General features: G+C 40.4%; 1 protein-coding gene across 1 annotated transcript; it reads right to left on the minus strand.

Annotated features, from left to right (window-relative positions):
* Nucleotides 1-1,161: 1,161 nt before the first annotated feature.
* LOC143768473 (beta-microseminoprotein-like) lies at nt 1,162-16,000 on the minus strand. The gene is made up of 4 exons (XM_077257155.1): nt 15,958-16,000; nt 7,341-7,449; nt 4,235-4,337; nt 1,162-1,722 (listed from the first exon to the last, which is right to left on the minus strand). The coding sequence occupies exons 1-4, from the start codon at nt 15,958-15,960 to the stop codon at nt 1,359-1,361; spliced, it is 579 nt and encodes a 192-aa protein (XP_077113270.1). The 5' UTR covers nt 15,961-16,000; the 3' UTR covers nt 1,162-1,358.
* Between the last annotated feature and the right edge of the window lie 11,799 nt (nt 16,001-27,799).

Raw genomic sequence — 27,799 nt, forward strand, 5'->3', positions numbered from 1 at the left:
AGACAATCGTACTAATTGGATTACGTCGGACACAGGGAGTATATTGTTGATTTTTTTTTTTTTTTTCAGGTGAGCGAGGGCTTCAGGGATTAGGTGTAGATGGTGAGTATGAACTATATATGTACTGTATGTGTTTTGCTTGTTTTTTTTTTGTAATAAGCTATGGCCTGGATGTACCAAGCCGTTGCCAACTCTTGGGGATTATAACAGATATAAGCTAGAAGAGTGTATCCCAATAAGTTAAAACATGTTGTTTTTTTTTTACATTCAACACATTAGCCGGATGATGGGACTACTACTGTCCCATCATTGGCTAATGTGTCAATCACCGTCACTGTAGCAGGCATAGCCGGATGGGACTTGTAGTCCCATCGGACGATGCCTGTGCACACACACACACACACACACATACACTGACACAGCCCCGGCAGACCCCTGCACAGCCCCGCATACCCCCGGACAGCCCGCACACCCCCGGAAGACCCCCACACAGCTCCGCAGATGCACAGACAGCCCACAGACCCACGGGCAGCCCCACAGACCACCTGCACACAGCCCCGCCGACCCCGCACACAGCCCCGCTGACCCTCGCCGACACCGCACACAGCCCCGCCGACCCCGCACACAGCCCCGCAGAGCCACACACACAGACACACAGACCCCACCAGCACAGACAGAGGCGCACATAGTCACCTCCCACACTCTGCCCACACACTTCCCTCCTCCCGGGCCGCAGCGTTTCTCATACCCACATCTGCAGCAAAACCGCAAATCTCTTTTACATCTGTGGGTTTGCTGCGGATTTGCCTGACACAGTGGAAGTCAATGGGTGCAGAAACGCTGCAGTTCCGCACAAAGAATTGACATGCTGCAGAAAAAAAACGCTGTGAATCCGCACGTGTTTTTTCCGCATCATGTGCACAGCATTTTTTAATTTCCCATTGATTAACATTGTGTGCACAACGCACTGTGGATTTGAGGCAATTCCCACATCCAAAAACGCCATGGAAATGCATCAAAAACCGCAACATATGCACATACCCTTACACATTTGTTCTATATATATTTTCCAATCATTATGTTTTCTTGCTATTGTTTATAACGTAACTAAACAGTAAATAGTAAAAAAAAAATTTTCATTGGAATTCCATTTAGTTTTTTGAAGATGTTTATTGAACATTTGCATAATAAAATGAGAAAGGTTTACACAAATTTGATTAAGAACACAAATCAGAAGCCACAAGGCCAGTATTTAATAATGGATATGTAATAATCAACATTTATTCTTATCAGGCAGACCAACTTTTTATAACAAAAATAATCACTATAGTTTGTCAGACCAGGGACACATTTCTTAACTAATTATATGAAGCATGGTCATGGCTTTCCGCAGATTCACTGTTCATTTCTTCTACTTGGTTTTCTTCACAGTTGTCAGCATTTTCAATGTATTCAAGTAACGCCAAATAATCTTCAAGATCAACTTTCGTTTCATCGCTGTCGTTACTTTCATTACTGTTGCTCTTGCTTCTGCTCTTCGCTTTGTCACCTTCAATACCCTTTTCTTCAGTACTGTCACTACTGTCAGTACTATCACTGTTTTTCACTATTACTTTGTGAGGACATATTTCGTTGGGATTTTTCTTTTTCACAACCGTTGCAGTGCAATTTATTACCATCCGCTTGCACGTCTTAGGATTGAATCCTACGACAACTGTTTCTCTGTTAGGTTAAAGAGCAAGAACATAAAAAATGTCAAAGGCATTGTCATTTTTTTAACTTTGAATAAATTCCTTAGCAATATAAAAAAAATGGCAAAATTTGATTTTAAAGCTCTCAAGAGAGAAGCTGCAGGTCGAGTGCCTAGTTGAAAAAGGAAGATGGAGACCGTGTAAGAAAGGCAGAAACAGGTTTGCATTTTTCATCATGAGTGCTATAAAGAGAAGAAACAGGTAATCTTGTTGAGATCTCACTGCCTATGAAGCCCAAGGTGCTGCTGAGGTTGCAGCATACAATATGCATATAACCAAGCATACCATTTTTTACATTCACTACAGCACAGGTTCACATAAACCTATAAAGAGTGTGATAGAAAATGCACATTAGTCTTAGCTGATATTTGCTTTTGCTGGCTTTTATTTTTATTTTTAAGTGAAGCAGGGTTATGTCATTATAAATATTTATGGATCTTTATAAAAAAGGGTTAATTTATATCATGTTTATATTATATTATGAATATTCTTATCTTTTCTTGAATGATCTATGACTCTAGCTGTGTTAATAGTTTCCTATACTTATTTCTCACTGCAAAATGCTAATAAATTTATACAATGTATACAATATTATTTCCTGGATTTTATTTTTGATATTCTTTTTCTTAAAGGGAACCTGTCACCCCCAAAATCGAAGATGAGTTGCAACCACCGGCATCAGGGGCTCCGATGTATCCTGAAAGATGAGAAAAAGAGGTCAGATTATACTCACCCAGGGGCGGTCCTGCTGTGGTCCGGTCCGATGGGTGTCGTGGTCCGGGGCCTCCCATCTTCTTATAATGACGTCCTCTTCTGGTCTTCACGCTGCTCTGCCCTCAACAGGACTGACAAAGTACGCCTGCTCCTGAGCCGCAGCGTGAAGACAAGAAGAGGACGTCATTATAAGAAGATGGGAGGCCCCAGAGCGGATCGCAACGCCCATCGAATCGGACCGCCCCTGGGTGAGTATAATCTAACCTCTTTTTCTCATCTTTCAGGATACATCGGGGGCTCATCCTCAGCATTACAGAATGCCGTAGATAAGCCCCTGATGCTGGTGGGCTTAGCTCATCTTCAATTTTGGGGGTGACAGGTTCCTCTTAATGTTAAACTGAACCTACCCATAAAATTATAGACTGTTCATGTCTTTATCAGTGGGCAACTTACAAAATGAGCAAAGGATCAAATACTTATTTTCCCCACTGTAAACTAAACCTCTAAAAGACACAGACCATAACTACTGTATGTGTAACTGTTGTTTCAATATTTTCAGAAATCAATAATGGAAGCAAAGATAAGTAATTTATTTTGTAATATTTCTTAAAACAGACTCCTCTCCCCTTCCGCCTGCTTCCTGTACTGATCACTCGCTCAAATTACTGGTAAAATCTTTAATCAGAAGAAAGAAGAAGAAGGGAGCCGCGGTAATGAGAGATGGAGTGAATCACACAGAGGTTGCAGCTTGTGGTACATATTCGATTTCACCCCTGCTACACTGCTTATTTCTGCTGTATAATTTCTTCCACTCTGCTGCCTCTTATAAAGATCTGCTATGGAGCGAGATGGAAGCGCAGGATCTCCTCTATGTGTGCTATATATAATAGACCTAATAGCAGTCAGTTACTTTGGAACTGAGTTTCGAAAAGACTGGATATTTCATCGAATAAATATGATTACTAACCGGTATATATGGAGATTGGTTCACCGATATATATTAAAAACACTAGACTGCCCTACCCATCTACATGTATACCAAGGCAGGGACAAGCACTGATCAATTTTCTTTTGAGAAACAATTTCCTATTGCCACTTTAACCTTATTGTCATGAGCACAAATTTGCCTTTGATCAACGCCTATTCTGACCTTGGTATATATGTAGATGGAAGGAACAGTCTCTAACATTTAGGATTAACTGGGATGTGTTAGGATCAGCCATTTTTGAGTGGAGGCGTCCTCATCAACTTAATTGCTTTTTAGTGGATATCTAATAAAATACTGTTTCCAATAAGTATGTATCCGTGAATCAGTTAAGAAAAAACTGCCAATTAGAGATGGAATGCACAGAAGGAAATACTGTTGATAAAAACTGGAAACTAATGGTATAATAGTCAAAAATAGAGTTCTTCCACATGTTCTTTTCATACGCTCTAACCCATATTCAGAAAGGAAACCTGAACCCACAGTTACCATTTAAAGAAACTATTTGAAAAACAATAGGTATCCATTGTTGTAGCAGGCATTCCAGCAAAACCCCTTTTCTATTTAACTGCCATGCTAAACACTGTACTGAAGCCATAGAAATGTTGCTCTGTTTATGGGAAAAAAGTAAACGTCGTTTTCTAATTTTGATCAAACCTATTATTAAGAGTGAACAACGTTTATTTGTTTCCCCAGTTAGCATCCTGAAAGTTATAATGTTTAATTTGTAAAGTTTAATATTGATATCCATAACCAACATGTCTCATAAATCTTGGAAACTTACTCAGTACAGCATTCAAATCCTTTTTGGTGACAAGTACACTTTTCACAGGTTTCCAATTGCCACTTTGAATGCAAGGGATGCAACTCACCATTGTGCCTGCAACCTAATGATACAGAATATTGAAATCACATTTGTGTTTAGAAAATTTACTATTCTCATGAAACCTGACCTGAAGTTGATACCTCTTGGTGACTGTCATCTACTGATGTGCAAGATGCAATGAAAACAAAGAGTTTTCAACCTAATGTTTTAATTATTTTGCACACTTTCTGAATTCTGTAATCTGCCATAGAATTTGGAAGAAGGGCGCAGTTCTGATTAGTCCCACCTTTTATTTCTAATAATTTGTATAAAGCTACGTAAGACTCGTTTAATAACCTGCATTGGTAGCTAACAAGGGGATGAAAAATTAGACCAATGGTCATATAAATGGGTGGAGGAAGCATATAGCAGGGTTTTTTTTTACAAAAGCTGGCACCAAAACTGAGAGCCTGGCTTGATATCTGCTGTGTGCCCCCTCACTTCCTCATATGTCACCCTCAAATCCTTCTAAATAACCACAGTAAGGATTTACTTACACATACACCTTGCAATGATGTTACAGTTCTTCCAGCAAATTAAAAAAAAAAATCATGACCAAAAATTGCAACTTTACCATGATGTGTGAATAGTAGGCCCTAAGTATAACAGAAGATTGTACATATATACCAGTGCTCCAAAGTCCAGCATGCAAATGATATTTAGCAGCAAATGTTTGCTCTGATACCCTACCTCAGAGGAGTATCCATGGGGGGGCAGCCGGTGCATGTACCCTGGGCGCAGTCAGGCCGCCTAATGCAGAGGTCCAAACTGTCTACCCTGGTAGCCACATTCTGCCGCCCAGTAGACTGGGAGTCGGCCGTTCTCTGTGCTGGCTGACACCAGGCTCACAGAAGCTGTGGTGCTCCATCTCCCAGTGAACATTTGTCAGGTCATGTGATCACAATGCTAACGTCACTCGCTGGCACCCAGAACCGCGAAGAAAATCGATGGTAAGTACTTCACTATGGAGCTGAAGACACCAAAAATTAAATGGGGGGAGATTTATTCTGCGGGAAGGGGTATTCTAAGGGGGGAGGCTTATTATGTTGGGGGGATTTATTCTGTGGGGGAAGATTTATTCTTCGGGGAAAATTTATTCTGTGGGGGAGATTTATTCTGCGGGAAGGGGTATTTTAAGGGGTGAGATTTATTATGTTGGGGGGATTTATTCTGTGGGGGAATATTTATTCTTTGGGGAAGATTTATTCTGTGGGGGAGATTTATTCTGCGGGAAGGGGTATTTTAAGGGGTGAGATTTATTATCTTGGGGGTATTTATTCTGTGGGGGAAGATTTATTCTTTGGGGAAGATTTATTCTGTGGGGCGGATTTATTCTGTGAGGAGGGATTTATTCCGTAGGGGAAGATGTATTCTGTGGGGGAAGATGTATTATGTGGGGAGAGATTTACTGTATGGAGGGGGAAATTTAGTATAACGGTGGGAAGATTTGATGACACAAGTTTGTGGAGCAAGGGAGGAACAGGTAGACGCAATATGGAGAGTGGGAAAGATTTTAAGCAAAGCATGACGGGCAAGTGGGGTGATGGGGAGCATGTATAAGGAAACAGTATGGAGGATTAGTGCATTCACAGCATGGTGATTGGGAGAGATGGGTGCAGACACAGTATGGTGAGTGGGGGATTATGGGTGCAAACGCAGTATGGGGAGTGTAGGGGGATGGGTGCAGACACAGTATGGGGAGTCAGGAGGTTTGTGAGGAGACAGTATAGTTAGCAGGGGTTATGTGAGAGAAGACAGCATGAGGAGGGAGGGGGAGACAGTATGGGAGGAGAAAAGTGTGAGTGGGCACAGAATGAAGACTGAGTAGCGTAGGTGGGGTAGCATGGAGGGACAGTGTATGGTCACAGCCAGGAAGGGGGAGTGAGATGAGGGGGCATAGTATAGAGGCCCTATAGGGGGACACAGGGTGAAGAAGAGCCCCAATATAGAAAGGAGAGGACAGTGTGGAGGGCATGTACCATACGAGGGTCAGCATGGGGATCATATTTTGTGCAGGGAATATAGTAAGGGGCAATTATTTATTCAGGGGCTCAGCATAAGACACATATTTTTATTCAGGAGCATTATAATGAAACTGCTCTCTTTAAGGGCATCATGTGGGGATGTGCTGCACATGACTAAAGAAGTTGGAAGTCTGCAGATACTAGCTGAGGATGAGAAAAGTCATCATGTCGTCTGGACAAAATAAAGATGAAAAGAAAGAGAAGTTGCCTTTGGAGTCGTTCATCTAAAAAGGTATCTTGATGTAAAAAAAATGTGATACTAATTCTTTGATTTTTATTTATGTTAGAAGCGTTAAAGAGGTTTTCCAAGTTTGTGATGAGTCTACAGTCATTCTATGTGACTGCAGACTTCTGATTTCTCACAGTGCGCACTGCACGCTGTCAGGATTCTCTGTTGCCAGCGATTTTTATACATTCAGTCAGGTGCTGACTAGACATGAGTGGCTTCACTCAATGAAAATGAATTGAGTGAGCCCAGATATGTCTAGTTGGAATGTGGCAGAAGTATTCAAATCACAGACATGTGCTGACAAGACCGTCCACTCTTGCCCCTGGCAAAGGAGAATCCTAAAAGTGCGCAGTGCATGCACTGTGAGAATTCAGGAGCCTACAGTCACATAGAGTGACTGCAGACTTTCATCTCAAACTGGGACAAGCCCTTTAATCATAACATTAAGCCTGTGCAGCCAATCCTAACAGCGTGTCATATTCTCACTGTTAAGATTCAGCTCTGCTTGCAGGTTCCAGCCACATCACTCATATGCGATTTTCTTGCTTATGCTAGCATTTCTTCCTGCTTCTCTCAGCTTTTCACTGAACATTGAGAGAATTAGAGTCAGCAGCTCGTCGGCTCATGACTGAGTGTGCAAATCGCATATGTGCTTTGGGGGGGTACACCAAACTGAATTCTTGCCCCGGGTGCCAGAAAACCTAGATACACCTCTGCCCTACCTAAAAATACAACTTTCTGATAGTGAGTTACATCATGTAAAATCTCTGACCTGTTTCCACTTTTCCTCTTACAGCCATCCCTTTCTTAGTAAAATGACAATCAGTGCTGCATGATGTTACAAGGAATCCGAGTCCTACCGCAAAGATCAGAAGTAAAGCCTGTAAAACAACATGCAATTTGTGTAAATTTCTATGAAAATGAGTTGTATGGTATTATTATTCAGTTATGGTATTGTATTATTAATTTAAAGAAGCACTCCCATTAAAGTTTTATTTCATATGGCATTATGTACTTTCAATTTTTCATTTTGCCTTTCTTACCAATTATTTCTTCTGATTTCCATTAGGTCTATGACATCCCGTGATTAAAAACTGAGCAGCTGAATCCTTCTAAGCTCTATGTAGAAAAAGGAAGTCAGTTTTCCCTGTATGACTCATGAGTCATTGCAAAAGTCCCTGGTAGGGGGAGGATCAGAGCAGCTGGGTCAGGAATTGAAGAGGGGAATGATTTGTGCAGGAAAAAGAGACTTCCTGTTTCTACATAGAGCAGATAAAACAGAATAATTAGCTGGGTAGAAAGGCAAAATGAGCAATTGTGACTACACAGTGCTATATAATGACTGCAATATATTAACCCCTTAATGACCATGATACGCCTTTTTTATGGCAGCAGCTAAGGGTACCTATTTTCAGCGCCACTTTTAATGGCACTGAGAAATAAGAGTATGGTGCCTCCCAGCGTAGGAGAATCTCCAGGGTCTCAGCTACAAGGGTAGCTGAGACCCCGGAGAACATGATCAGGGCCGTTTTTTTACAATCTCTTGTCATGTGAAATGACAATCACAAAAAAGTCTGATTTAACATGAATTTCTCTCTCCTCTGATATGATCTAGCATATCAGAGAAGAGAGAAATGGTGTCCCCCGAACCCTCCGGTACATCCGCCATCCCCTGGCCCTGATCAAAATTTTAAAAAGAGTAAATCAAATTCCCCTTTGTCACCCACTTAGTTAGAAAACATTATAAAATATAAAAAAAAAATGTTTTCCATTCTTTGCAATTAGGGTTGCAGTTAGGGTTGGGGTTGGGTTTAGGGTTGTGGTTAGGGCTGTGTTAGGGATAGAGTTGGGTCTAGGGTTGTGTTAGGGTTCAAGTTAGAATTGGGGGGTTTCAAAAGTAAAAATTTTTGAAAAATTATTACAATATGTCGGCTAGTTTTTAGCGTAAGTGTTTGCTACTCGAGTTTGCATCGGATGCTCGGATATACACAGAGTATCGCATATCCCTGCTTGTTTTTTTGGGGTGTCTAACAGCCACGAAAAATGCGGGGCAGAGAATGGAGAATGTCTCTCGTGCATCTGCGATTTTGGTGCATGCCTGGGCACCCGATGCAAACTGGAGCAGCGAGCACTTGCGAGCACTTGCGCTCAACACTAATGATGACGTATTCAATATGACAACCTAATGTTATCAAATTCTGTGTCGTACTTGTGAGTTCAAAATACTCACTATACCCTTGAATAAAATCCTTGAGGGGTGGGATTTTCAAAATGGGGTCACTTGTGGAGGGTTTCCACTGTTTAGGCACATCAGGGGCTCTTCAAACGCAACATGTCGTTAGCTCTCGATTCCAGCCAATCCGCGCTCTGCCATGCGCACAAACAGTGGATTTCCCCCACATATGGGGTATCGACGTACTCAAAAGAAATTGAACAACACATTTTGTGCTCTATTTTATCCTGTTACCTTTGTGAAAGTAAAAAAGTTTGGGTCGAAAGTAAAAAATTTTTGAAAATTTAAATAATTTTATTTTTTCTTCTACATTGCTTCAGTTCTCGTGAAGCAACTGAAGGGTTAATAAACTTCTTGAATGTGGTTTTGAGCACCTTGAGGGGTGCAGATTTTATAATGGTGTCACTTTTGTGTATTTTCTATCATATAGACCCCTCAAAGACACTTCAATTGTGATGTGGTCCCTAAAAATAATGGTTTGTATGTTTTGTTGTAAAAATGAGAAATCGCTGGCCAACTTTTAACCCTTTTAACTTTCTAACAAATAAAAATGATGTTTCCAAAATTGTGCTGATGTAATGTAGACATGTGGGAAATGTTATTTATTAACTATTTTGTGTGACACCACTCTCTGATTTAAGGGCACAAAAATTACAAGTTTGAAAATTGCTAAATTTTCTACATTTTTGCCAAATTTCCTTTTTAAAAAAAAAAAAATGCAAGTCATATTGAAGGACTTTTACCACTAACATGAAGTACAATATGTCAAGAAAAAAGAATCTCAGAATCAGTGAGATACTTTGAAGCGTTCCAGAGTTAATACCACAGAAAATGACAGTGGTCAGAATTGTAAAAATTGGTTTGGTCATTAAGGTGTTAAGAGGGTAAAACATTGATGGGAGTGCTTCATTAACCACAGTCACTAATAGAATATTGTGAAATTACATTATAATATGTATCCTACTAAAAGTAGAAATATCCAGTAATCATATACAGAATTTCTTTACATTAAGGAAAATAACATCATGAGTTCTATTGTTTTACTGATAGATATAATAAAGCTCTAGTTCTGGAAACTGAAGGTGTATGCATTTCATAAAGGGGGATATAGCCAGGTGCGTGAAGGCACACATAAATCAGAAACAGATTAAGGCTATGTTCACACACTGCGGTTTTTGCTGCGGATCCGCAGCGGATTTGCAGCTGCGGATCCGCAGACGTTTTCCATGCAGGGTACAGTACAATGTTACCCTATGGAAAACCAAATCCGCTGTGCCCACTTTGCTTTTTTCCGCTTGAAAATCCGCGCGGATTTTCTGCGGAAAAAAAGAAGTAGCATGTCAATTCTTTCTGCGGATTCCGCAACGGTTTTCCACCTGCACCAATAGGAAAGTGCAGTTGGAAACCCGCAGTGGAATCCGCAGGAGAAACCGCACAAAAAACCGCAGGGAATACCACCGCGGTTTTGCACTGCGGTTTTTCCAAATCAGGACCTGAAAAATCCGCAGCAAAAAAAGGATAGTGTGAACAAGCCCTAAGAGATGATCACCTTTCACACTATTTTTTCTTTTAGGCTGCCGTCACACTAGCAGTATTTGGTCAGTATTTTACATCAGTATTTGTAAGCCAAAACCAGGAGTGGAACAATTAGAGGAAAAGTATAATAGAACCATATGCACCACTTCTGTATTTATCACCCACTCCTGGTTTTGGCTTACAAATACTGATGGAAAATACTGACCAAATACTGCTAGTGTGACGGCAGCCTTCGACTGCATATATAAATAGAAAGGGGAAAAGGTACAGATTTTTTTAGAACAAATAGAGGAGAAAATCCAGCTTCCAAAAATATCACAATTTATTGAAGGTAAAATCCAACGTCCAAAAACATGGTTTACAGGAGAAGAAATAGCAGCAAGCTACATGTTTCGAACAATAAGTTCTTTTTCAAAGAACTTTTGATATTTTTGGAAGCTGGATTTTCTCCTCTATTTGTTCTATTGCCTCACGTGAAGACTGCACGTCATCCGGGCTTCCCCACAACAAATGCCTAGCAGGTGAGCTGGTTTTGTCACATTTTTTTTTTTTTCCTTCTGTTACAGATTTTTTTCTCCACTGCATTGCAAAGGTTTAGACATTGATTCATTCCTTGATGAGGGGGGTGTTGATGTCAAACGTTCCTTATTTAATAAGCGGCAAAAGTCTCATCTGGAAAGTGGCATGTGAATTAGACAAGATGTGATGACTCTCTTGCACCACTCCAGTCTGTCCTCAACTCTGCTGCCCGGCTAATCCACCTCTCTCCTCGCTACTCCCCTGTTTCTCCCCTCTGCAAATCCCTCCACTGGCTCCCAATTCCCCAACGAATCCAGTTCAAACTACTAACACTGATCTACAAAGCCATCCACAACCTGTCCCCTCCCTATAGCTCCGAACTAATCTCCCAATACCTTCCCTCACGTAATCTCCGATCCTCCCAAGACCTCCTACTCTCCTCCACACTTATTCGTTCCTCACACAACTGCCTCCAAGATTTCTCCCGAATATCCCCCATCCTCTGGAATTCCATGCATCAACACGTCTGACTATCCACCACCCTCGGATCCTTCAGACGGAACCTGAAAACCCATCTCTTCAGGAAAGCCTACAGCCTGCAATAACCATTCTGCCGCCTCGCCATCGCCAGAGCAGCCGCCTCACCACCGCCAGAGCTGCTGCACCTCCGACCTTCTGTCTCTTCCCCACTATCCCATAGAATGTAAGTCCGCAAGGACAGGGTTCTCTCCCCTCTGTACCAGTCTGGCACTGTAAACTTGTTTACTGTAAACGATATTTATAACCCTGTATGTAACCCCTTTCTCATGTACAGCACCATGGAATTAATGGTGCTATATAAATAAATAATAATAATAATGTGATGTCATGCCCTTCTTTTGCTCTGTTGGCGGCGGATTAAGTTTTACTCTGTCCAGGCCATCTTTTTATAGCCTTCTGCATTGTGGGTTTTCACAATTTTCATTTTCAGAGTGCTAGGCAATTTCTTAGAAAAACCCATGGTTGCTGTTTTTGCCACAAAGTTACAGGAGGCTGAGTTTTTATAAAGCTAGGAAATTTGCATCGCCTGGCCTTTCCTAACGATGATAATGAACAAGCCATAACCCTATCAGGCTGAAACCTTTGTCAAAGTTATCTAAGCACACCATTCTCCAAGTGTGCCCAAACTTTTGCATCGGTCCATTTTCCTTTTTGTAATTTTTTTAAACATAAAAAATGACTATATTTTTTTTTCCTAAAATACAAAAGGAAATGTGTCATCTTTAACTTTCAGCCTTTTAGAGATCATTTGATCTTCAACTTGCTTAACTGTTCACAATAACAATAATATTGAACAGGGGTGTCCTATCTTTTACATGCCACAGTAGATAATAAAAATCCATATTTTAAGTGGTTTTTTTTCTGTTATGTTCGTTCTGGATACTTACAGCCTCCTATTGATGTATTCATGTTTAGTGCTTTTTTCAATGATAAGAAGGCAGCTTCATATAGTTGGGAAGAAAAAAATAAAAGCCCACAGAGAATGTAAAAACATAATTTCAGTACAAAATAGTGAAACTTGATGCATCTCACTTGACCATGGTATGAACGCCTCACTGTCTTTACTTCCTGTCATTACACCGCTGAGAGAGTAGATTGTATAGTGAGGCATGTGGCGATTAGAGGCTGTATAGTGAGGCATGTGGCCATTAGAGGCTGCACAGTCCACCAGTGAATGCCGTGGCACTCACTGATGCTCCGCTGTCACTAGGATATTCCCTGCAGTTGCCATTTACATTATGCTGTTTACAGTCATGGGTCAATGTAAAGTCACACACCGACTACCCATGTATTCATCCAATGCTTTGCAGCTTGTATACTGTCACATAAAGTCATGTGTAATGGGACCCCTTCCAGTAATAATGTCCCCCATCCTTGCCCTTTCCTATAATAATGACCCCTATTTTGTCCCCTTCATTTAATAATGTACCCCACCCTGAGCCCCTTGCTATGGGAATGTGCCCTATACTGGGCTCCTACGTGACATATTATCCACAATCCTGGTCCCTTTCAGTAATATCTACTGTTCTACTGCTTTTTTCCAACACATTAAAAAAATACCTTTCCCCGCTTCCATTATTCTCATCATTCACTGAAATAGCCGGGGTAGAAACCGGAAGCTGGCTTCAGCATGCCTGCCACAGGCTGCGCAAGATGTAATTTCCATGATGGGCACCCTGATATCAGCTGCCAGCTTCTGACTGGCTGACAGTGTGTAATACAATGCAAAGAACCGGCATCTCTCTCTGTGCCGCAATACACTTCAGCTGAATGTGCTTCATCAGATGCACACACAGCCAAAATAGGCAATGGCGTTGGCGGACCCCTCTACCGCATTGGTCACAATCGTTACACCACTGTCAGTGAAAATCATTGGTGGAACATGCAACAATATGGACCTACTACAAGTATTGGAAAATAGGAGATTGCCAGTATGAACTGATAGCTGTACTTGGTCCAGCTGTTTCTAGGCTGCTATTAGTATTGACTGCTTGCACGCTGCTGAACTCCTCCTCTCCTGGCATTCTAGCGACAGAATATAAGCAATGTAATCACCCAGAAGATCTACTCTGAATGTCTCTGACTAAATATCAAACAATTAACAGCAAAGTCAGCCCTTTAAATCCTAGTAAAACTTAGCATTTATTAATACACCTAAAAATAAAAACATAATTCAAAATTGTATACATAAAGTGCTCATAATTAACAGTGCACTAGATAAAAAATGGCACAATCTCACCCAAATTGTTAGCTGGCCCTCAGATACTGCTCCATATACCAAGAGACCAGATGATGGGGAGAAAGGACATCAAAACCAAATAAACGACATGGGGGGGGGAGTGGGGAACACGGGGGCCTCTTTTACCCTGTCGTGCCCTCTGCAGTCAACTCCCGCCCTTACAAGGGCAGTACCCAAGTGTGAGCCTATTTTTCAGTGCCCCTGGTCAGATATAGCCTCCCTGAACAAAAGTGTGTATCTTCCCTACGCGTTTCCCCACCCGTTTGGGGGGTTCATCAGGGGAAGTTTAACCGGGCTAAAGAAAACCGAACGAAGTCACCTGCAGTGGCAGGGTATGACCTCTCTGTATGCCGAGATACTGTGTATAAGAAAAAATGGTCTCCCCACACTTGGGTACTGCCCTTGTAAGGGCGGGAGTTGACTGCAGAGGGCACGACAGGGTAAAAGAGGCCCCCGTGTTCCCCACTCCCCCCCCTATGTCGTTTATTTGGTCTTGATGTCCTTTCTCCCCATCATCTGGTCTCTTGGTATATGGAGCAGTATCTGAGGGCCAGCTAACAATTTGGGTGAGATTGTGCCATTTTTTATCTAGTGCACTGTTAATCATGAGCACTTTATGTATACAATTTTGAATTATGTTTTTATTTTTAGGTGTATTAATAAATGCTAAGTTTTACTAGGATTTAAAGGGCTGACTTTGCTGTTAATTGTCATTCTAGCGACAGGAAACAATGAAAGCGAAGAGCTTTCAAAGTGATTAAGAATGAAAAAGCCTACTCTGGCCATCTCTCATGGCATTTATTTTTTCCACTCTATGATGCTGCCTTCTTATTATTGGACAGAGTCATAGAGGGGGGTAAGTAAACGCCCCAGAGAACAATCTATGTTAACGCCCCCTTGGATGATGAAGAAGAAAGGCGTTTTAAGCAGCCCCTGTGCCCCTTTTACTGAAATATACTGAAATATACTTTTTGAAACAGATCTCTCAATCAACCATATTTCACAATCCAAACTGCATAGATTGCTACACAGATCTCTGGCACGACTAGTGTACATATTTTAAGAATACATGTCTAAGCACACCAGTCTCCAAGTGTGCCCAAACTTTTGCATCGGTCCATTTTCCTTTTTGTAATTTACTGGCTGTATCATAATTTTACAAAGTTTACAAAGTTTTCATGCCAAATTATAAAATGGGCATTTTATAGAACATAAAATGTTCATTAAAAGTAAACTTTCAAAAAGGATTATACAGCCTTTCTGCCATGGATTGTTAATGTAAGTACACCAGCCGTATGCAGTTTGTATTGTATTCTCTTTGATATTAACAGCTATATATATATAAAATTGCTACCGACACAGTCTGGAGAACCAGAAATCTGTGAACTAGAGCGGCGCTTTAATCTAACCTTCCCAGCCCTGAATGAGATTTTAAGAGCTAGATAAAAGTATAAATACATGTTAGGCTAGTTTCACACATTAGGCTACATTTACCCTTAGATAGATAACGAACACTCAAACAGAAACCTGACAGACCTCATTATAGTTAATATGACAGTCTTAAGTTGGAGCCATTTCTTGCCAACTTATGTTTTTCTGTTGCTATAAGCTTTGAATGCTGGTGTGAACCAAGTCATGGAAGTACATCCCAGATAACAGTACATTCATAAATAATAATAATAATAATAATAATAATAATAATAATATTTTGTAACAATTGATTTTGAGATTTTTCTTGATTTCCTACAACGCAGAATAACTTATGGAAATAAAAATGAAAGTAGTAAAAAAGCATTAAATAGTAAACATATTATTGATGTCACCTTCTAAATATATTTATATGTTACTGCAATATATCCATTGTTGCAAATAAATATCAAGTCTTGGTCTGCCAAATCATTGTACTCATGGCAAAGATTACTTGCCGAATTTATAGCATAAACCATAGGACGATAAAACTTTATTTTTGCTTTGAGAACCTTTGTTGGAGATTTTGATTGTCATCCTGATATTACAGAGTTACAGACATAAAACATTGTACGATTATGCTATATTTTGGGTGTCCATAAACACTGACTGTATTTTGTAGCTAAGTTTATTCTGTCTACAGTAGAGACGGATAACTTGTGAGATAAATCACTCATCATCATGATTCATGCTTTCACTTTAAAGCAAAATAGTGTAGTATGTATCATAATTTTTGCTATGAAAACAATAGTAAGCGAGAGACCCAAATCCATTTATTAAGGTCTGCTGGTAGCCTGCTATGAACGAATCCAATGTATATATATATAATATATTTTAGTAAACAAGCTAACTTACCATTGTTGGATGCCTTCCCTCCAGACACAGGACGGCATGTTTGTGTTTGAAGATTTTGTATATATAGAGAGAGTGTTGCCAATGGACAGTAAAATATGTAAATGAATAGAAAGAGCAAATATTTAATGAAATATTATTCTAGTGTCAGTGTTGTCATCATCATAATCTCTTCCGATCAAAGATTTGCTGGCAGGCACATTCAAACATGACATTTAATTTCTTGAATAATATAGGGTTAAGTTGTCCATGAAACAGATTTGGCTGAACTTTGCACGCAGAAAGATCATTTGTGCAATACTTATCTGAATTGACATGATATTTAAATGCAAGTTTACACAGCGTAAGGCTGCCATCACACTAGCAGGATTTGGTCAGTATTTTCCATCAGTATTTGTAAGCCAAAACCAGGAGTGGGTGATAAATACAGAAGTGGTGACATGTTTCTATTATACTTTTCCTCTGATTGTTCCACTCCTGGTTTTGGCTTACAAATACTGAGGTAAAATACTGACCAAATACTGCTAGTGTGACAATGAGGGGATCATTACCCTATCCATGTTCACTTGTGCAACATGCAGTGAAAGCCATTTCATACACTGTATTGTTTCCTATAGTTTTTTTAAATAAAATATTATTAGGCAAGTAAAAGTCTAATGTTCACTGGACGTGTTTTGTGATTTGGTATTGCATTTATTTACAGATGATATTCATTAAGAAAGTCCATTTTCTACCAGATCACACATTAAAAAGCAGCAGTTTAATTGCATAAATATTTCCATTTTTTTCTTTTAAACATCCGTGGTTGATAGCTGTGACATCAATGTCTAGACACCAGTAACTACTATGTCTGCTGACGCCATTTTTACAAACGTAACCTCCATAACTGTATAGAAAAAGATACAAACAATCTAATGCCAACTGTAATAGATTTTATTTAATACATGACCAGTTTATAATGTCAATAGAAATCCTTTCTAAAAATAGCTATCAGCAGTTTTAATTGCTGAGTGATAGCCAGGAGATCCCCCTTGTACAGAGCAAATTAGCGGCAATATGACTCTTCAAAAAAACTTTGATTCTGGCTCCTACCACTCCTTCAAATGCACTGAAAGGGGTCAATATTTCTGAAATGCTTTTTGGTCTCTAACCCAGTAAGAGAAGAGCTGAATGATTATGGAGCACCCTCTACAAATGCACATGTGACAATCTTCAATCTCAAATGTATATAATAATGAACTGTGTATATTGTTAAATATTGTCTGCGCATATAAGAACATGGTGGCCTACACTTGCAAAGGGGCCCACCAGAGGATTATCCTGTTCTCCTGAGGGCCAGTCCTAGCTTATGTGTGCCTCATCGTGCTGTACCAGTGTGACCAACTCTCTATAAATTACTGGACAGTCAGTAAAAATACAGGACTTTTTACCAATGTGAATTCTATGTTCAGCACCATACTATGGAATTTGGAATCTTTCATAACTCCCTTGTTTAAAAAAAAAAAAGACTCATTAAAAATAAGTGTAAAAAAATCGAATTATATTTTATAGTGTAGATCTACTATACTATAAAAAATTTATTTAACAATATAAAAAACATAAAGTATTACTTTCCATCCAAACACAGCTTATGCAGTATATGCAGAGTTTAAAAAAAATTTAAATATATGATTTAGTCCAAATGCCCTGCAAGCAGCGGCTTCTCGCCAATGGTGGTAGGCCATGTGGCCACTATGGTGACCGTGAGCCAGCACCCACACCAGGACCCCTCTACCCATCATTGCACTTCAATTTTATCGGCATCCTGATTGCCAATACAGTTGAAACCATTGATGGAGTAGGAAGCGTCAGCTGACACTTCCTCTTCCATCATCCTTCTTCTGCTTCTCATGTCTCAGTGTCACTTCATGGCACTTCATGGTGCTTCAGAACGTTCGCTAAAGAGACCAGAGCAGCAGGGGAACGAGGAAGAGAGGTGAGTATTGTATTCTTTTTTAAGATCAGTAAGCACATTGTGGTGGCCAGAATACTGAATGAAGGACTACAGAGTGTGCATTAAACTATATGGAGGACTATGGGGAGTGCATTATACTATATTGAGGACTATAGGGTACATTAAACTATTTGGAGAAATATGAGGAGTGCATTATACTATATGGAAGACTGTGGGAGGCATTACACTATATAGAGGAATATGGGGCATGCATTACACTATATGAATGACTATGGGATGCATTATACTTTATTGAGGACTATGGAGGTACATTATACTATATGGAGGAGTATGAAAAGTGCAATATACTTTGTGAAGGACTATTTGGTGCATTATACTATATGGAGGACAATAGGGAGTGTAGTATACTATGTGGAGGCCTATGGGGTGCAATATACTATATGGAGGACTATTTGGTGCATTAAACTATATGGAGGTCTATGGATGTGCGTTACACTATATATAGGGCTATGGGGAGTATTGTATACTCTATGGAGGAGTGCATTACATTATATGGAGAACTATGGGAAGTGCATTATACTATATTGTGGACTATGAGGTGCATTATACTATATGGAGAACTATGGAGAGTTCATTATACTATATGGAGGACTATGTGGTGCATTATAATATAAGGAACACTATGGGGGTGCGTTATACTATATAGCAAACTATGTGATGCAGTAAACTCCATGGAGGACTATTTTGAGTGGATTATACTATATGGAGGACTATGGGTGCATTATACTGTATGGAGGACTATGAGGGTTGCATTATACTATATGGAGGACTGGGGAGTGCAGTATATTATATGGAGGGACTTTGGGGTGCATTATACTATATGGTGCACTATGCTGTGTATTATGCTCTATGGAGGACTATGGGGTGCTTTATACTACATGGAGGACTAAGGAGTGAATTATATTATATGCAGGACTATGGGGAAAGCATTATACTATATGGAGGACTATAGGGAGTGCATTATACTGTATGGAGGACTATGAGTATGGCAGTATACCATATTGAGGACTGTGGGGAGTGCAGTATAATATTTGGAGGATTGCAGTGTACTATATGGAGTAGTACGGGAGTGCAACATACTATATGGCGTACTATGGGGAGTGCATTATACTAAATAGAGGACTATGCAGAGTGCATTATACTACACGGAAGACTATTTGGGGGTGATTATAATATTTTGAGGGCTATGTGGCAGCCTTTATACAGTATGCAAGCAATTTTACAGTGTGAAGGTTTTGTGGTCTCCTTCTTACCACCATCTGCTGGTCAAAGATGATAGAGAAAGTGAAAGCAGAAAGAAAGGACCTCTAGAATGGAGTGCATGAAGAGATTGGAGGAGACACCAGGTCACGTGATAGCTGTGGCACAGATAAAGGGCCTAGGAGGACAGTGAAGGGGAGGAGTTGGCGACTGAACCTGTAACAGGATAAAATTGAGATACAGTGGGCTGGCCTATAGCCATCATTATGAAAGACCAGACCAGAGTAAAGGAATCAAGAGACTAGATCCGAGAGAAAACCCAAGAGAGAGCTGACCCAAGAGAGACCAGACCTGAGTGAAGACCTGAGAGAGATCAGAGCCGGGAGAGCTGAGACAAGTGATCAGCGTCACTGCCGAGAGTGAGAAGACTACACGGCAACAGAGGAACATCTGTGTGAGACGTCGCTTTCAGAATATGCATACGACACAAAGTGGAGACAAGGGTCGTGCTTCAGGGAATGAAGGAGGCCATTGCAATTAGTGACCCTGGGACTTGTGGCCTAGTGGATAGCATTGTCAAGCCATGTTAGGGCCTGAGTGACATTTTGTGTTGCCTGGAGAGTGATGACTGTGACGAACCCAGCAGTGTCAACACCCTGTGGGTTGGGGTATTAGGACTAAGACATCACTGATGATAACAGTTATTTAATGGTAATAATAGGACGATAGTGTGTAAATTGCATTGTGTCAATATCCTCTTGATCTCAATTACTGTATTCTTATAGCGCTTCTTCTTGTAGCTCTGCTTATTGCTCCGGCGCTCAGAGGCAGCCCGTGCGATTGTCAGGCCGTACCTGTACAGCAGTACAGCAGTACCTCACGCAGCGCCGTACATGTATGGTGGATGTCATGAAGGGGCTAAGATTGAAGCTTCCTTCCATGTATAGAAACTAGACAAGTGACCCCATGCAGCATAGAGTCAAGTGTGCACATTTTGAATGCATCTATTTTTTATTTATCTTACTCACTTATATAGCACCATTAATTCCACAGCGCTTTATAAACATTATCAACACTGTCCCCATTGGGGCTCACAATTCGGATTCCCTATCTGTATGTCTTTGGAGTGTGGGAGGAAACCGGAGAACCTGGAGGAAACCCACGCAAATACGGTGAGAACATACAAACTCCTTGCAGTTTCAGTGTGAATTCACACCAAAATGATAAAGGAGTAATGGGATACTGTTTCTGATCTCCTCTGAGCTGTTTTATGACCACAGACCACATTATGATTGTTTGTTGCTTGTAAAAGAGAAACTGTGCAAAATTTGTAATGAAACCAACCTCAAAAATTATTTTTACCCCAAAATACATGCATGTAAGTAAGGAAAAAATGTCCCCAAAGGTAGTCAACCCTTTAAACCCCTTCACGACATATGACCTGTATACATTATATATATATATATATATATATATATATATATATATATATATATACACACACACACACATCATATGTCAAGTCTTCCTCTTTGATTCGGGCTCTGGCACCAAACCCACATATTTTCTGGCACATGACAGTCGATTTCATCAGCTGATATGTACCCCATACAGCAGCGGGTGGAATCTGTGACAGCGGCATTTAACAACACTAGCTCCGCCCATTGGGGCCCATCACATGATCACGGGGCGCAGATGGGTACGCATGACAACCCGGGGTCTGCTCTGCTTTGCTATGGGCACCTCTCCATGACCGGCGTTCATAGCAGATGAGCATTTGTTACACATAGCATGCATATCTCCTAAGGAGACTATTGAAGCAAGTAAAAAGTGTAAAAAAAAAGTTTTAAAAAATATTACAAACATAAAAAAATATAAAAGTTCAAATCAACCCCCTTTTGCCCCATTCAATATAAAACAATAAAAAAAATGTAAAATACACATATTTGGCATCACTGAGCTCAGAAATGCCCGATCTATCAAAATATAAAAATAATTAATCTGATCGGTACACGGCGTACCGAGAAATAAAAAAAACACCAGAATTATGGTGGTTGCCGCAATAACAGGATCGTATGTATCCCAAAATGGTACCGTATTGATAAAAACGCCAGACCGACATGCAAAAAATAAGCCCTCATCCATACACAGCTACTGAAAACTGGAGACTTAACGGGTCTCGGAAAACGGTGCCTTTTTTTAACAAACCTTGGATATTTTTTTCTCCACTTAAATAAAAAGAATACATGTTTGGTGTCTATGAACTCGCAATGACCAGGAGATTCATAATGGCAGGTCAGTTTTAGCATTTAATGAACATGGTAAAAAAAAAGGCACTTTTTTTGCAAATTATCTGCACTTCTATTCACATGTTGCAGAAAAAAATCCGCATGAAAATGAGAGCATGGTGCAATATGCTCATTATTGAGCCAAGTTTCTTGAGTTAATATCAGCAGCCAAAGCCCCAGGTCCACAATGAGGTTCACAAGTATCACATTGTTAATATTATTTATTTTTTGAGCAACCAAGGTAACCCGAGATCCACAGGAGAGGGCAAGCCCTCTAGCACATAACAGTCTATAAATTTGAAGTGCATGGCCCGTACCTGTAGATGCAACTTACGAATGACCTGAGTAAAATACCCCTGGTTCAAGGGTGCAGAGTCCAAAGTGATGATGGGTATTGATTTAGATAATACTTGTGGTTTGAGGCCTTGGGCCTGGACAAACCTAGCATTGATCAAATTAAACCCCACCCCACTGTCCAGAAAGGCAGAAATGACCACCTTATGTTTGCCGAGATGGATCTCGGCTGGTAGCAAAAAAAATGAGATCTACCAACATAGGAGACAGGTACACCCGATTTGCAAACCTCGCCGCAACCCAGGCTGGCTTCTTAGTTTTCTGATGGCTGTTTACAGGGGGATTAGGAAAAACACGTTCACTGTGGCGTCCGCACAGTCTTAGAAGGCTAGTAACCTGAAGATTAACCCCATATCTGCCGGATATTAGCACTTTTTCGCATGACAGGTTCCCTTTAATTGATTGGTATGAAGTGCTGACCCTATACCTTCTATCAAAGGGTATGGTGATGCTTTCTTTCTGGGGTGAGGGAATTGACCCGTGACTGAATGTCGTATTTGTAAAAACCTGTAAAAAGCTGAATGTGGGATATCACATTAAGCTTGCAGTTAATCAAAAGAAGGATAGACTAAATTTAAAAGAATGTGATTATTCTAGTATTAATTCATTACTACAACCTCTTGCGATTTGCATTGCTTTATTCTTCCATGCTTTGGTGAAGCATTTGGAGAGATGTTTAATGATCCTTTCTTGGAAAGGATTAAGGATCTGGATGTTTCCTCTGTAAGCTTTCTCTATACTTTAGACATAAAAGTCTACTGTAAATACGAACATCACTTGAATTACAGATAGACTTTGTGTGACTTTGTCATACTTTGGATAATTATTCTATTGTGTGTTTTAGCTCAATTTTGGAGATGTTCAATAATTATTTTATGTTTGCTATTACTTGCAGCTACAAAGGACTTCGATGGTGTCACATGTAGCTCCAGGTGCAATTAATATTTTTATGTGCACATATCAGAATGAATTTGTATTCACTAAGGAATTTGCTCCTCAAACCATGTGGGGTCACCAAAACATAGAACCAGACCCTAATCAGGGGACAATAAAACATTCACACTCCTTATCTATGAACTCTTCCAATATTTATGGACATAACTGTTTATCACTCACATAATGGTACCGTGTTTCCCCGAAAGTAAGACAGTGTCCTACATTCTTTTACCACTCAAAAGTCCCACTATGTCTTACTTTCGGGGTATGTCTTATATTGGAAAATTGCGCCGTATATTGCGATTGCGCCGTAAGTAGTGTTGAGCGATACCTTCCGATACTTAAAGGTATCGGTATCGGATGGTATCGGCCGATATCCAAAAAGTATCAGATATCGCCGATACCGACACCCAATACCAATGCAAGTCAATGGGACACAAGTATCGGAAGGTATCCTGGATGGTTCCCAGGGTCTGAAGGAGAGGAAACTCTCCTTCAGGCCCTGGGATTCATATTAATGTGTAAAATAAAGAATTAAAATAAAAAATATGGATATACTCACCTCTCCGGCGGCCCCTGGACCTCCCTCTTGTTGCCTCTCCACAGCACAGGTTATGAGGAAGCTGCAGATTCTAGTGGAGAGCCTGAAGGACCTGTGATGATGTCAAGAAGAGGGAGGGCTCTGAGCTGCCATGTGATGCTCCAGCCCGCCCACTTCTTACATCATCACAGGTCCTGTGTGTGCACAACACTCGGCGTCCGAGCATGGCAGGCAGGTATGCAGCGATCTCCTGGCCCCTGCTGCTGCCTCCTCCTCCCCCGGACACACAAATCTCCCCAGCAGGAATCAGCAGCTGAGGAAGCCATGTGTGTCCCTGCTTAAGTGCAGCATTCATTTGCTGCTCCCGGCTCACCGCTCAGCTGGTCGGTGGGCGGGGAGCCGCTAATGAATATTCACTGCACTTAGTCATCGGAACCACGTGGTTTCCCAGCTCTGATTCTGGGCAGCGGAAAAATACGGTAATGCAGCAAAAGGTACCGGTACTATGGCTTATATTTTTCCAACGTACAGTTTACTATGTCTTACTTTCTGGGTGCGTCTTACATTAGCCGACCCCGCTAAAACCCCCACTACGTCTTACTATCGGGGGTGTCTTACTATTGGGGAAACACAGTAATTCTGCTTGACGTCACCTGTCTTATCTATGGCATCTTTATGTGCTGTGTTGTGCATAAATATGTGATTCTTCAGAATTTCTATTAGACTATGCCTGATGAAGAGACCTGAGTATTCTCGAAAGCTTGCAATTTGTTACCTTCTTTTCAGTTAGTCATTAAAAAGTATCAACCACTGAGGACTCTCAATTCTAAATATTTTTCTATCCACTGGCTAACACGGTACCAAGATATATATCTTTCTTGTATCAAAGTGGAGGATACCAGAAGGTACTGCATCTTTATGGAACTAAAGCCACTTCTGAAGAAACGTGCATAAATGGACAGCGACATTTTTTTCCTAACTACATGCAAAAAGGAGAATGTAATTCCCAAAGGACTCTGGATTACAAACCCAATTCTTCATACATACAATACCCATTATGCACAAAATCTTTGTCACAGGACTTCTGAGAGATTAAGGAATCACCTTCTGCATGTCTGCTACAGCATAAAGAGTAAGGTCCAAGGGCAATTTGAAACTCTGAGGATAACACTTACAGAAGACACAGAGCAAAAATTACAACAATACTTCAACAAACTACGGACCCTTCTGATTCATAACAAGGAAAAGAAACTGCACAGATTGCGCCTCAATTCAGGACTCTATACAAACAGATACAAAAAAAAGCCAAAACCTGACAACTTGGACAACCACTCCATTCCGCACACAAAAGCTTCTAACTGTGTCATTAATCTTTCAGATTATAAACCCAACAAAGTGGAGCTGGCCGTGCTTTCCAGAGGACTCTCATTTTGTCCTACTAAGGCCCTGGATAAAACTGAACTCTGCAGTGATATGGAACATTATTTCAGGAGACTGCGCCTGAGGGAATATTTCAATGATACAGAAGATTCAGAAAACATTCGGACTGAAGGAAAAGGGATCCTAACAACCAAGGAGAGATCAGACTGGACACCTCCACGTGGACGCAACCCTCATTTGGATAAATATATAGACTCCTTCAGACATGTGATAAAATCCACCATCATAGATACTAACAGGAGACAAGCATCCAACATCAGTGCCCAGGAGAGAAAGGCCATACAGTCTCTGAAAACCAACAAAGAAATCATCATTAAACCTGCTGACAAGGGAGGTGCAATAGTCATGATGAACACATCAGACTATATGAAAGAAGCAAACAGACAACTTATGGAGGCGGATCCTACACAGGACTATTACAAGGAACTAAACAAGTTGGTATCTTGTCTGCCCGATGAATCCATAAGAGCCAATGACCTGATACAAGAAATTTCAAGAGCAGGGACATTCTACATGCTTCCCAAAATCCACAAATCTGGAAATCCAGGAAAACAAATTATTTCATGTGTGGGCACCCTTACTGAGCAGGTATCTGGATGGGTAAAGGATACACCAAGCTTCATTCAGGACACAACTGACCTATTGACTAAACTATCAGCAATAGGTCCTATACCAGAAGGAACCATCATGGCCACCATGGATGTGGAATCTTTGTACTCTAATATCCCACACCAGGATGGATTAAATGCCTGCAAATTCTGGCTGGAAAACACAGGGACTGATGCTGATTCTGTGGTGAAACTTATAAAATTCATCCTCACCCGCAATTACTTTGACAACAAGATATTTGTACAGAAGACAGGCACATCAATGGGAAGTAAAATGGCCCCACATTATGCAAATCTTTTCATGGCCAAGCTTGAAAGCAACTTTTTGTCCTCATGTCCCATCAGGCCTCTGGCCTACTACCGCTACATTGATGATATTTTAATCATCTGGACGGAGTCTGAGCCACAGCTAAAGACGTTCTATGAACAGTTTAATCAATTTCATCCTACCATCAATTTAACACTCAACTACTCCTGCACTGAAATTAACTTTTTGGACACCATCATTAAGCTGCAGAACAATTAAATAGAAACATCCCTGTATCAGAAGCCAATTGACCGTCCACCAAACCTTAAATGGGACAGTTTCAATCCAAAACACATAAAAAAATTCTATTCTCTACAGCCAAGCCATCAGATACAATCGTATATATTCCAATCCCATGGATAGGGATGAACACCTTGGTCGCCTCAGAAAGACCTTTTTGAATCAGGGCTACCATCCAAGAACAATTCAAAACCAAATTACAAGAGTAACTAGACTATCAAGGAATCACCTGCTACATTACAAAGCTAAAGAAGAAATAACCGGGTACCTCTAGTAGTCACCTACAATCCAAATCTAGAGGTGCTAAAGGGAACTGCAAGGAAATTACAACCTTTACTACAAAAAGATGCCCGCTTACAATCCCTTTTTCCAGACCCCCCACTAATGTGTTTTAGGCAGCCCCCAAATCTAAGAAGCATCATTGTCAGAAGCTCGCTGTCTTCTCCAACAACTGCAGGAACCCTTCCTTTCAACCAGAAAAAATGTAAAACCTGTCCATTTATAATGACCACGGACAAGATAAAGATCCTCAATTCACATCAGGACTACAAGATCCCAGGTACTTTCAGCTGCGTCACTTCTAATGTGGTGTACCTAATTATTTGTACTAAATGTCCAACTGGGGGTCTGTATGTGGGGAAGACAGGACAGACACTGAGAACAAGGATGAACTCTCATCGCCATACAGTAAGAGAAAAAAGAATGGATCTACCTGTGTCAATACATTTTTGTCTCCCTGAACATAGCATTATGGACATGGAATTACTTGTGTTAAAAAGTAACTTCAAATCTCAGAGAGACAGAAGAGTCTGGGAATATAAGCTGATGACGACCTTTGACACTCTCAGTGCAGGAATGAATGTGCCGCATGGATTTATGTCTTTTTACAGCAACTAAGGAATTTGCTCCTCAAACCATGTGGGGTCAACATAACATAGAACCAGACCCCAATCAGAGGACAATAAAACATTCACACTCCTTATCTATGAACTGTTACAATATTTATGGCCATAACTGTTTATCACTCACATAATGGTAATTCTGCTTAACGTCACCTATCTTATCTATGGCATCTTTCTGTGCTGTGTTGTGCATAAATATGTGATTCTTCAGAATTTCTATTAGTCTATGCCTGATGAAGAGACCGGTGTAGTCTCGAAAGCTTGCAATTAGTTACCATCTTTTCAGTTAGCCATTAAAGGGTATCGACCACTGAGGACTCTCAATTCTAAATATTTTTCTATCCTTCTATCACTGTTGAAAATTTTACCTCCGAAATCTCAAAATGATATAGATAATTCAATGACGTGTTTCTGTAGTGGGCTCTGCCTAAATAACTGCCATGATAAGATTAAGTTTCCAATTGAATATAATGCATATCACATTGTAATTATTAAGATGGTCATCTTAACAAAGCCAACAGATACAAAACAATATACTAAATTATCGAAGTTACTATTCACATCATATTTTTGTAAGCCTACCCCATGCAAATATTAGGAGATCCTAAAGCATGATTACAAGTTCAGTGTCATGTTTCATGTTGAACCCTTATTTGCCCATCAGAAGAGATCTAAACCTATGTCTAGACAAACATTCTTACCCAGTAGAAGAAAAGGAACATTTGCACGTATTGGTGCCCAAAATTGAAATTCCATGGTGTGTTGCATTAATGCTATGTGTGTGAGCGTGCTCCAGTGGCTTGGGGGAAAGCTTCAGTGATCTCCTAGCATGAGGACATAAAAGCCTATTTACCACCACACAGGCCTGTTGCAGATGTGAAGAACTCTGCATCCAGAGCATCTGCAACTTGTAGATGGGGTATGGACACATTTGTATGTGCGTTGTGCAGCCCCACTGGAGGGGATATATACCCTCTAAGACAGTCTCAAATGAATAAGACTCTTCCATTAAATT

The sequence above is a fragment of the Ranitomeya variabilis genome, chromosome 4 (genome assembly GCF_051348905.1).
Source record: "Ranitomeya variabilis isolate aRanVar5 chromosome 4, aRanVar5.hap1, whole genome shotgun sequence".
Classification (NCBI taxonomy): Eukaryota; Metazoa; Chordata; class Amphibia; order Anura; family Dendrobatidae; genus Ranitomeya; species Ranitomeya variabilis.